This window comes from Cydia strobilella, chromosome 3, assembly GCF_947568885.1.
Source record: "Cydia strobilella chromosome 3, ilCydStro3.1, whole genome shotgun sequence".
Classification (NCBI taxonomy): domain Eukaryota; kingdom Metazoa; phylum Arthropoda; class Insecta; order Lepidoptera; family Tortricidae; genus Cydia; species Cydia strobilella.
Genome location: NC_086043.1, coordinates 2,060,142 through 2,072,384, shown reverse-complemented (window position 1 = coordinate 2,072,384; position 12,243 = coordinate 2,060,142). Strand labels below are relative to the sequence as shown.

At 42.8% G+C, this 12,243-nt stretch overlaps 1 protein-coding gene across 1 annotated transcript in view; it reads left to right on the top strand.

Moving 5' to 3' along the window:
* The window catches only part of LOC134755701 (uncharacterized), a 68,892-nt gene that overhangs the window by 40,329 nt on the left and 16,320 nt on the right, over nt 1-12,243 (top strand). The window contains exons 4-6 of the mRNA XM_063692249.1: nt 3,770-3,926; nt 5,633-5,813; nt 6,992-7,148. Coding sequence (XP_063548319.1) covers nt 3,770-3,926; nt 5,633-5,813; nt 6,992-7,148 — 495 coding nt within the window. The remainder of the gene's footprint in view (nt 1-3,769; nt 3,927-5,632; nt 5,814-6,991; nt 7,149-12,243) is intronic.

Here is a 12,243-nt window from a genome sequence, read left to right as displayed (position 1 = left end):
CATATGACACATTTCATATTAAAATCAGTGCACTTACTGCGGTTGAAGATTTCTAATAAATAAATTTATTTGTAAGAGCGTGCATAATTGAACTTAAATATTTCGTGAAGAATAAAAGGTATCGGTGTCGGGTTTATTTTATAATACTTGTTATTTATTCAGTAATATATACATGTATTAAACTATTCATGTTCCATAATTTTTTTTTAAGAAATTAAGTAAAAACTATCGATCGAGTAAGAAAAAAAAACTTAAGATGCCGTTTTTTGCCAAAAGTATTCAGTATATGTTTTTTGAGTATTTTTTTATAAGTAATGTATATAATGAGCTTTTATTTTAGATATTAAACATTGAAATCGGTCAAGTAGTTTACCTTGTAGAATTTTTTGAAATATATTTTGAAGAAATTTACACTCACATTCAAACATTCATATTTCGTGAAGTATGAGAGGTATCGGTGTCGAGTTTTTTTATAATACTTGATATTTATTCAGTAATATATACATGCATTAAACTATTCATGTTCCATACATTTTTTTTGAGAAATCAAGTAAAAACTATCAATCGAGAAAAAAAAAAACTTAAGATGCCGTTTTTTGTCAAAAGTATTCAGTATATATTTTTTATGTATTTTTTTAAATGTAATGTATATAATGAGCTTTCATTTGAGATATTAAATATTTAAATCGGTTCATTGGTTTAGTTTGTAGAATTTTTTGAAATATTTTTTAAAGAAGTGGCGCCATCTCTGTTCCTAAGGGGTGAAACTGCCGCTGCTGCGGGTCAAATCGCTTAGTTTGGTCCCTATTATCACTGTGCAAAGCGGCTTGCTTTTATCATGAAGTGCAGCATTTTGTTCATAACAAGTATGGCTATATGTCATGTTTGTCGATACCTATTCGCAAATTCTGTGTAACCTTTTACTAATCTGCTGAACTTAAGCCAAGATAGGTACTTTTTCGTGCTATATATAAAAATATGTTTAATAAAAATGGAAACTATAGGTCTAGACTAAGAGAAGAAACTGTAACAATATTTTATGTATGACCGTTTGTTTCATATTTAAATAAATAAATAAAATAAATAAATACATCCGATATCGGATCGGACAATGTGAAAATGCTCTAAAGTTAGACCTAACTGTTTATGCGGAAAATACACTTGTAACGTTACAACGTAGGATGCAGTAACACCTGTTATAACTCCTCAGGGAACTGAGAGTAAACTGCCAATATCTATAAACAGTATAAACTACTGGAACCCGTTCCATAACTGACAACTGGTCTGGTACAAGCAAATTCGTATAAATGCGATCTTCGAATACATATAGTTATCACGAATTTCTAGCTCATTTTAAACTGGTCACACTTAAGAGGCCAGTATCATGACATTCATGACAGTGTACAGACCCACAGGTGTTATACACATATAAGGACATATTCGTGAATTATTAATTCTAAATTTGGATTAAGCAATTAAAACTATAGGGCAAACGGTAGTCATAATTACAGGTACATGTAGGTACATTTAGGTACATGTTGATATTTTACGATGTATGTTTTTTTTTTAATTTAGGTTGTTACGTATAAATGTCGGGTTTTGATTTCTTGAGCCGTTAAAAAAATTGCATACTTTTTTAAATTGTATAATTGTGTGGGTTTTCTAAATCACACGGGTTTTTTTTTTCACTTTTTCGATCCATGGGTAGATTAGAGAAATAATGTCTCAAGTTACTATTTCCATTTACATCATGGAAAATCTCTCAAAACCAATAAAAAGGGTCACTTTCTCAGGACATTTAGTTTAGAGTCAGTTATTTAGTTTATTGTGTGTATGTATTACGTCAAATCTCATTAGTGTCATTGCAATTCTTGAATAGTAATTTATATCTAATTAATAAGCCGTAGTACAATAGGTACTGCATGGTAACTTTACTATTAACTGATTCTTGGCAATATAACACATTAAATTATATCGTTATTTCAACGTTAAAAAATAAAATTACTGGTATTTTACAAATTTATTATAGCTATCGTATGTAATTGGTAGTGAGTGCACATACAATTATATGGTTTTTATTATTGGCTCCGTGCACTAAGAAGGTTTTTTTTTGCAATAAATAGGCGTCGGAGTAATACTAATTTATTGATACATAAATTTAACTTTTGATTACGATACCTATTAAATATTGAGTGCGCAGTAGGGATTACTGCTTTTAATATATGGACATAATATACGAAAATTATGTTTAAGGTACTATAAAAATTGTAAATTTAAGCAAAGTAGTGTGGCATTTACGTCGATTTTTGGTTTTTTGTTAGAGGTCCCTAACTGTTACCAGACTGTGGGGTGTGGGGTAGACAAATACCTTTTACCTATCTAATCGCACTCAATGTGTTAAAATCGGCACCTACTGTAGTAATGACGAAACTATTTGCTACGGAGTTCCCCAAGGAAGCATCCTTGGTCCAACTCTCTTCCTTGTATATAATAACGAACTATGCCAACTTTCTATCCCTAACTGCGACATATTCACCTACGCAGACGACACGGCTCTGCTTGTGTACGATAAAACCTGGGAAGGGGCCAAGATCAACGCTGAAACCGCACTAGTCAAGGTCATGGAGTGTCTGAAGAAGAACATTTTAACGCTCAACCTTGAAAAATCGAAAGCAGTGCGTTTCCGTCTTCCACACTCTTCAAAACCTCCGGATATTACCAATACAGTTAGGGTCCACACCTGCCCCCCTAAATCTACAAACTGCACTTGTACCTCCCTCTCTGTAGTCCCCCACATTAGGTATTTAGGCGTGTATGTGGATCACAAGCTTGATTGGTCGTCGCATACTGACGCTCTATGTACTCGACTCCGCAAGCTAATATACATCTTCAAGCAGCTTCGGCACACTGCATCTACTGAAATCCTCTCCCTAGTCTATCAGAGCTTGTGCCAAGCTGTCATTACCTATTGCATCCCAGTGTGGGGCGGAACCTATAAAACCACACTGCTCAGGGTAGAGAGAGCGCAAAGGGCAATCCTCAAAGTGATGCACTTTAAAAAACGCGACTACCCTACAACTCAACTCTATTTAGAGTCCAAAGTGCTCTCTGTAAGGCAGATATACTTACTGCGTACAATTTTGAGACAGCATTCATTAGTGCCATTTAATAATATTAACGCCCAAAAACGACAGGGACACGCTGTCTGTAAAACGGTGTCTTGCCGCACAGCGTTTGGCCGTCGACAGATCGAAGCGCAGGGCGCACGTCTATATAACAAAATTAATAATTTAATCGCAATTTATAGCTTGACAAGGCGGGAAGTCAAAATTAAAGTACAAGACTGGCTGCTAAATCTAACTTACAATGAGACTGAAAATCTCCTCGTTATAATAACATAGGCAGAGGCAACTAGCTAATGTATAATTAAAGTGTAGATAAATTTAAATAACTTAAGCAACTATTTATTTATAGCAATTAGTTTAATGTTTTACTATCTTACTGCTGTACACGACCTTCATTTTTGTTTCGACATCGAATTTAGACGAACTTTAGCCCCTAAGGCACAGGTGCTTACCTAGTTTAGGGGTCGAAAGTCTGACCTCTCCATACTGTCATGTTTGTACAAACCCTTGTGTAATTGTTTATTATGTAACGTGCTCCTTATGTACAATAAAATATTTTATTATTATTATTAAAATAGGAATACATCCAAGTCACAGTTTTTTTTAAGGTGACATTTTTTTAAAGAAATGTCTTCATGTTGCAGCTCAATTCGGGCAATGGGCATTCGGACCGCAGCACGGTTTCGCGCGGATAGCGCGCTGGCACCTAGAGAAGGCGCCAGAGCGGCTCCCCAGCGGCGACGTGGAGGCCGTGCTGTGTCTCATAGACGACGACTTCACACGCTCCATGTGGCACTTCCAGTGAGTACCTACAGACTACACAGACGGCTTTGTACGGATAGCGCGCTAGCACCTATAGAAGGCGCCAGAGCGGCTCCCCAGCGGCGACGTGGAGGCCGTGCTGTGTCTCATAGACGACGACTTCACACGCTCCATGTGGCACTTCCAGTGAGTACCTACAGACTACACAGACGGCTTTGTACGGATAGCGCGCTGGCACCTAGAGAAGGCGCCAGAGCGGCTCCCCAGCGGCGACGTGGAGGCCGTGCTCTGTCTCATAGACGACGACTTCACACGCTCCATGTGGCACTTCCAGTGAGTACCTACAGACTACACAGACGGCTTTGTACGGATAGCGCGCTAGCACCTATAGAAGGCGCCAGAGCGGCTCCCCAGCGGCGACGTGGAGGCCGTGCTCTGTCTCATAGACGACGACTTCACACGTTCCATGTGGCACTTCCAGTGAGTACCTACAGACTACACAGACGGCTTTGTACGGATAGCGCGCTGGCACCTAGAGAAGGCGCCAGAGCGGCTCCCCAGCGGCGACGTGGAGGCCGTGCTCTGTCTCATAGACGACGACTTCACACGCTCCATGTGGCACTTCCAGTGAGTACCTACAGACTACACAGACGGCTTTGTACGGATAGCGCGCTAGCACCTATAGAAGGCGCCAGAGCGGCTCCCCAGCGGCGACGTGGAGGCCGTGCTGTGTCTCATAGACGACGACTTCACACGCTCCATGTGGCACTTCCAGTGAGTACCTACAGACTACACAGACGGCTTTGTACGGATAGCGCGCTAGCACCTATAGAAGGCGCCAGAGCGGCTCCCCAGCGGCGACGTGGAGGCCGTGCTGTGTCTCATAGACGACGACTTCACACGCTCCATGTGGCACTTCCAGTGAGTACCTACAGACTACACAGACGGCTTTGTACGGATAGCGCGCTGGCACCTAGAGAAGGCGCCAGAGCGGCTCCCCAGCGGCGACGTGGAGGCCGTGCTCTGTCTCATAGACGACGACTTCACACGCTCCATGTGGCACTTCCAGTGAGTACCTACAGACTACACAGACGGCTTTGTACGGATAGCGCGCTAGCACCTATAGAAGGCGCCAGAGCGGCTCCCCAGCGGCGACGTGGAGGCCGTGCTCTGTCTCATAGACGACGACTTCACACGTTCCATGTGGCACTTCCAGTGAGTACCTACAGACTACACAGACGGCTTTGTACGGATAGCGCCCTGGCACCTAGAGAAGGCACCAGAGCGGCTCCCCAGCGGCGACGTGGAGGCCGTGCTCTGTCTCATAGACGACGACTTCACACGCTCCATGTGGCACTTCCAGTGAGTACCTACAGACTACACAGACGGCTTTGTACGGATAGCGCGCTGGCATCTAGAGAAGGCGCAAGAGCGGCTCCCCAGCGGCGACGTGGAGGCCGTGCTCTGTCTCATAGACGACGACTTCACACGCTCCATATGGCACTTCCAGTGAGTATCAACGAGAATAACTGTAGGTGTAGAAGTTTGTCTAGAGCTCAAATGTTACCCCAAGGCTTTTGTGCCGCGGGCGAGTCAACTATACAGCGAGACAGCGCGCATTTTGACAACGACAATTAATATTGCAAATGCCGGGGCCATCTCCGCTTTGTAAGTTTTTATAGCAACTTACTGCTACAAATCAGTCATCACAGACAATTAATAACAAATACGTAATCTCTTTGCAGGTTCAGATTGACATACCGACTGATCCTCCGCGAGAAGGAACTCCACTTCAACATCGGCGTGTACAACCCCAGCAAGGAACTAACGTTCAGCTGCCAGCTCCTTTTGCACACGTACTTCAAGGTTCCCGACGTGCGCCGCTGCCAGATCACCGGCATGCATGGCTGCATGTTCATTGACAAGGTTCGTTACTCTTCTTTTCATAGCCTTACTCTGCGGCAAGGATGTTGCGGATGCCGATTTTTTGACATCCGCGGACGCGGATTTTTAAAGGTTCACATCCGCGGATGCGGATGCGGATGTCGAGATAAGGCACATAAAAAACGTCAAATATTACACTAGTAATTTTTATTTGAAAAAAAAAAAACTAAACTTAGTATTTGAACAAGAATATAGGTGCCCCACAATCGCATTACTATACTAAAGTCCAAATAAAACAAACTTTTCACTTCTTGTCGCTGTCCGTCATAGGCTAAAGTGCTCGATCGACGAATCACAAAAACGAAACGAGATTCCTATTGGCTAATGACGAAATTACCTAGCACTTACGCCGCCGCTAAGACGTTCCTGTACCTACCTATTCCACATCCGCATCCGCATTAAGCTCCGCATCAATTTTATGCGGATGAGGATGCGGATGTTGAAAATAATGCGAAAGTTCCGCGGTCGCGGATGCGGATGCGAATATTGGCAACATCCCTGCTGTGCGGTAACCCCGCATATTTACTATGTCATATTAAACACCTATTACTATGGAATCAACCTCGAAATCGTAAAAATTAGATTCTTTAATGCAGTTTGAAATATCAGATCTATGCTTTCAAAAGTACAATAATTTATCTTGTGATTTCGGGGTTGGTCGGGGTAAGAGTTTTGAAAGATTCACGGTTAGTTTCACCAGACTTATATTGACCGGGATATAGACCGTGATTGCCTTTTGAATTGGTTATGTAACTTCGTCGAAATATCGGGAGCTCATAAACAATTCAAAAGGTAATCACGGTCTATATCCCGGTCAATATAAGTCTAGTGGTCCTATAGTAAAAGCTTATTAAATATGACCTACACGTAGGTATTCAGTTTGCAGAATATAGCTAAACATTGATAATGAAAAAACACTTCGTAGAGGCCTGCACTCTTATTCTGGCTGGGGAAAAACTGCAATTTGGCGACAAATAATCCTAGCGATGGCTATAAAGTAGAGATAAAATCTGCGATTTTCAAACTTCCAGTCACCACCGATGGATAATTAGAAAATTCCCGTCTTCAAAACTTTTAAACTTTGGTTCAACTATTGTTACTCTGGACCTTTCAAGCGTAATTTTTGTTCACGTTAACTAAATGAAACTAAATGCTTTCAGACGCGAGAAGGCACAGTGTACCAAGAAACCCGGGAAGTGGTCACCATCAACGAATGGACGGACCGCATCTACCAGAACACGATGCAGGAACACATCATCACCAACGTCGTCAGCGGCCGCAAGATGCGGATACAGAAGTACAACTTCCCTGACACCGGTATGTATCGCACAGTCTACCTGACTCGAGCAATCTACTAGTCACGGATTGCATCTACCAGAACACGATGCAAGAGCACATCATCACCAACGTGATCAGCCTCAAGATGCGGATACAGAAGTACAACTTCCCTGACACCGGTATGTATCGCACAGTCTACCTGACTCGAGCAGTCAACGAGTGGGACCGCATCTACCTGAACACGATGCAGGAGCACATCATCACCAACGTGATCAGCCTCAAGATGCGGATACAGAAGTACAACTTCCCTGACACCGGTATGTATCGCACAGTCTACCTGACTCGAACAGTCAACGAGTGGGATCGCATCTACCAGAACACGATGCAGGAGCACATCATCACCAACGTGATCAGCTATAAGATGTGGATACAGAAGTACAACTTCCCTGACACCGGTATGTATCGCACAGTCTACCTGACTCGAACAGTTAACGAGTGGGACCGAATCTACCAGAACACGATGCAGGAACACATCGTTACCAATGTCGTCAGCCGCCGCAAGATGCTGATGATGTGTTTATCCCTCTATAAATTGTATATACAGATTGTCTGCGCGTATAGACATACGTAGATAGCTCTGCTGGCCAGGATTTGCGCTGATGTGGATGGCAGGTTGTTGAAATGATTAATTCTGGATTTTTACTAAATTAACTTTATCTATAAAAAAATAAGCAAAACTAAAACAGGAGTAGGCTGGTAAGTTGTTCGGTGAGAATCAAATTGTGTTGTCATCCTCTGTCTTCATTGGTGCGCGCAGGGATGACGAGCCGCTACACTATTGGCTGCCGATCACGACATGTCTGATGCACGCCTCTCATTGGCTGCTGGGGGCATGACGCGATGACATGTGTGTGACGTCATGGTACTCGTGGTAGGGGCGCATCGCAGCCGGGGATAAGCGCGCGGGTCGCTAGGCGCGGGTCGGGCTGAAGGTCACGGGCCGCCGCCGGTTTCTATGCACTTTAGGTATTGCCGTAACATAAGCTCCCGGCCTTGGAAGAGTGCACTTCCAATGTGAAGATGAGACGGTGAAGTTAGTCATCATCATGCGTAGGTAGCGGGCAGATTTTCGAAAAAGCTCGGCGTACAGTGCCGCGGGATGTGCGGATATCGGCTACTCGGGAGACGCCGTCTTTGCCCGGGTAAGTCTTGGTGATTCGCCCTAAGCTCCATTTGAGGGGCGGAGCATGGTCCTCCTTGATTAGGACGAGGGTATCCACCTTTAGGTCGTCCAAATTTTGCGTCCACTTTGTCCTGACGTGCAGCTCGGATATGATTGAATTTGTTCCACTCGCTGGTATCGGGACAGACGGTGCACGGGAGCGTCGTTGAGGTCAGCGCACGCAGGGGCTGTCAGCGGACGTCCAGCAAGGAAATGAGCAGGGGTTAAAGGGGTGTAGTCTTGCGGGTCTGAGGACAAAGGACTCAAAGGCCTGGAATTCAGAATGGCTTCGCATTCCGTCAAAATAGTGCTAAAGTGCTCGTAAGTTAGCTTGACATCGCCTATCACACGTCGCAAGTGATGCTTGCAACTCTTAACACCAGCCTCGACCAGACCGGCAAAATGACTAGCATAAGGAGGCGTCATAATAAATTCAATTTTTTGTGAGATTGCGTACTCTTTTATTTCGCTCGAACATGATTTTAAAAACTTTGAAAAGTCATTCATAAGACCTACAAAGTTCCGTCCGTTGTCCGAAAATATTTTTGAAGGTTTACCACGACGCGAAATGAACCTTTTCAACGCCAGTAGGTAAGCATCTGAAGAGAGATCGGTAACCAACTCTAAGTGAACTGCGCGCGTAGCAAAGCATATAAATATACATAAATACGCCTTGACAGTTGTGGCTCCCCGACCCTTGCGGTTTAAAATGTAGAATGGACCTCCATAGTCCACAGCGCAATTGACAAACGCGAACCCTGGTTCTAATCGCTCAGAAGGCAAATTACCCATAATAGGAGTTAACGTTTTACCCTTAAAACGAACGCAAACAACGCAGCTGTGAACCACTTTCCTAGCAAGATTCCTACCGCTTACGGGCCACCAGGCCTCGCGAAGCGAGAATAATATATGCTGCGGTCCCGCGTGCAATAATCTTTTATGTTCAAATCGGAACAACAAAATAGTAAAATGATGCTTACTAGAAAGTAATATCGGGTGTTTTTTATCGTAATCAAACCTAGAAGAATTGGTAAGCCGTCCTCCGACTCTAATTAGGTTATTATTGTCAATGAACAAATTTAATTTGGCTAAGAAACCCTTTGCGATACATTTGTTCTTTGTCAATGCGTTGTGAACATCCGATAATGACTCCAATTGCGATAAGCGCGAGTGTAATATCTCAGATTCCCTCAGTTCATCTACAGTGAGCGCGCCGGTTCGACGTGCATCCTTATTGCGCGAGTTATGAATGAAGCGAATTACGTACGCGGCTGCGCGCTGCATTCGGTTGAACTGAGAAAACCTGTCGAATGTAAATAGTTTATTATTGTTATTGTCGTTGCATACCAGACTAGTCATCGGATTCGTTTTACGTTCGGGTATCTGGGACTCGTCTGGCAACAATGACGGATCTACAGTCTGAGCATTATAATTAATGTCATGAAGGAAGTCAGGGCCGCTCCACCAGAGACTGGATGAGCGAAGTGCGTCCAACTGTACTCCCCTAGAAACCAAATCGGCCGGGTTGCACTTGCCGCTAACATGATGCCACGAATGTTCTTTTGTTAGTTCGTGGATTTCTGCAACCCTATTTTGAACGAAAGGTTTTAGTAAATTAGGCTGCATTCGGAGCCAACTTAGTGCGATAGTTGAATCGGTATGAAATATTACTCGGTTGAATTTCGCGCGGAACGATTCTTTTATTTTATTATATACTTTAGCGCCCAATAAGCACGCGGACAGCTCCAGTCGAGGCGTACTCAAAGGAGGCGAAATTGGGGCCACTTTACTTTTCGAGCATAGCAACCGGACGGTAACAGCTGATTTATTATCAATCGTTCGCAAATAGGCGCAAGTGCCATAAGCTAATTGGCTTGCGTCTGAAAATATATGCAAATCTATACATATAGGATCATTGCACATAACATGACGTGGTATGCGAATGTTAGGTAAAATAGCCAGGTTGCTTACGAAGCGGTGCCAGGCTTGCGTGACGTCATCGGGCACAGCTGCGTCCCAATCTACCTTTAATAAAAACAACCGTTGTAATAAACATTTGGCGATAATTATCATTGGACTTAATAATCCGAGCGGATCGAAAACCTGTGATGCCGTGGATAATATTATGCGTTTCGTGACAGGTTTAGGATTTGGCTCGTGTCGCGAGTGATAGAACAATTCGTCACTTTTGTTGTACCACCCGAGACCTAAAGTTTTACTATGCGCGTGCTCGCCTAATGATAATTCCTTTGACGTGTCGTCATTATAACGTTGATCGTTACAATCGAAGTTAAATACCCATTTTCGTAATGGGAAGCAACCAGAACTTAAAACTTTCGCGGTTTCGTCACAAATTCGTAGCAATTCGGGAATCGTAGACGATCCAGAAATAAAATCGTCTACGTAAAAATCGTCTCTAATAGTTCTAGCTACTTCGGGATCTATACATTCTAGCGCCAATTGTTTTAGACACCTGCAACTGAGGAAGGCAGCGGCCGCCGTACCGTACGTAACGGTACCAGGCCTCCTTCACTCGCTCAAAGCCACGCGCTATATGCCTACCGCTCGGCGTATCGTCGACGATGCAACCGACAGAGGGCCGCCGAACGCCCGCCTGAGCGCTCGCACGGCACGTTTCCCGCGCCTACGCTTCGAAATGCCGAAACCACGTAATTATTGTGCAGTAGATGGGTGTAAAAGTCAAAAAACAAAGGAAAATTTGTCGTTTTTTTTTCATTTCCGAGAGACGAAGAAAGGTGAGTAGTATTTTAAATCTATCTTTATGAATTTTGTCATCATTTATTTCTTTGAACATAAGTAGGTAAATCGTAAATTAAGGAGTTTTTTGAGTCAGGTATTATAAGTGTTGTTTTTAAATATTTGATTGACTAATGAAAAATATGGTTGATTCGCAACATTCGTTTTATTACAATAATAACATAAGTAACAGTACAACCAAAGATAGATATAACTCCGTAATAGATGGATACAGTCTAAGGAAAAAACGTGCCTCGAAAATCAAGAAAATTTGATTCTCGTTCAGAGGGCGCTACTAGTTTTGGCCTACAGTCGTATAGATGGCGTTGACGGTTTCGTTTGTTATTTAACAATTTTAACGCATATCAGTGAAAGAACATGGGTCAAAATCATAAAAATAATTAATGCAAATAAAAAAAATCATTTATCTATATTTAAATACATTCTATCGTATTTTTATAAATCTTCACTTTTAGTTTTAAAGTGTGTCGACAGATGGCAGTGAATTTACTGGGGTTACAAAATTTACTATGACAGTACCGCTCTAGTATAAGTTACTCTATGGTACAACCCTAGCGCATTCTTACGATGACGCGTTGGCACGTGGCTCGCACGGCGAGCAAGGCAGTCTCGACTCTTTGTGCGCGTACTTATGGTATATTTCTTCTCGTCCTGAGCAGCAGGTATTATTATTAAGATTTTGTAGGCTATTATAGCGTAGGTATTTTCGCTTTTGAATGGGAATGATGTATCTGTTACGTAGTAACTATTTATTAATCTGTGACGGTACTCAGCTGATATATGTCAAGGTCGTCGCTTGGATTATCGCGCCATAAAATTAGTTGTAAGTCGCGTTGAGATTCGTCAATTAGGACTTGTCTATAATGTTTTTCGATGTCAGCGCATGCAACAAACCTATTTTCACGGAATCTTAACAATATAGCAATCAAATCGCCTTGTATAGGCGCGCCTACGCGTTGTATGTCGTTCAGCGATTTGCCACTGGTCGTGGGGGCGCTAGCATCGTATACGACTCTTAGACGTGTTTTTTGTGCATGTGCACGATAAATTCCATGGTGGGCCAGAAAGTAATTAGGGGTCCCGTAGGTATATACTCGTTTCATATGACCTAATGCGGGATATTCTTTTATAAAG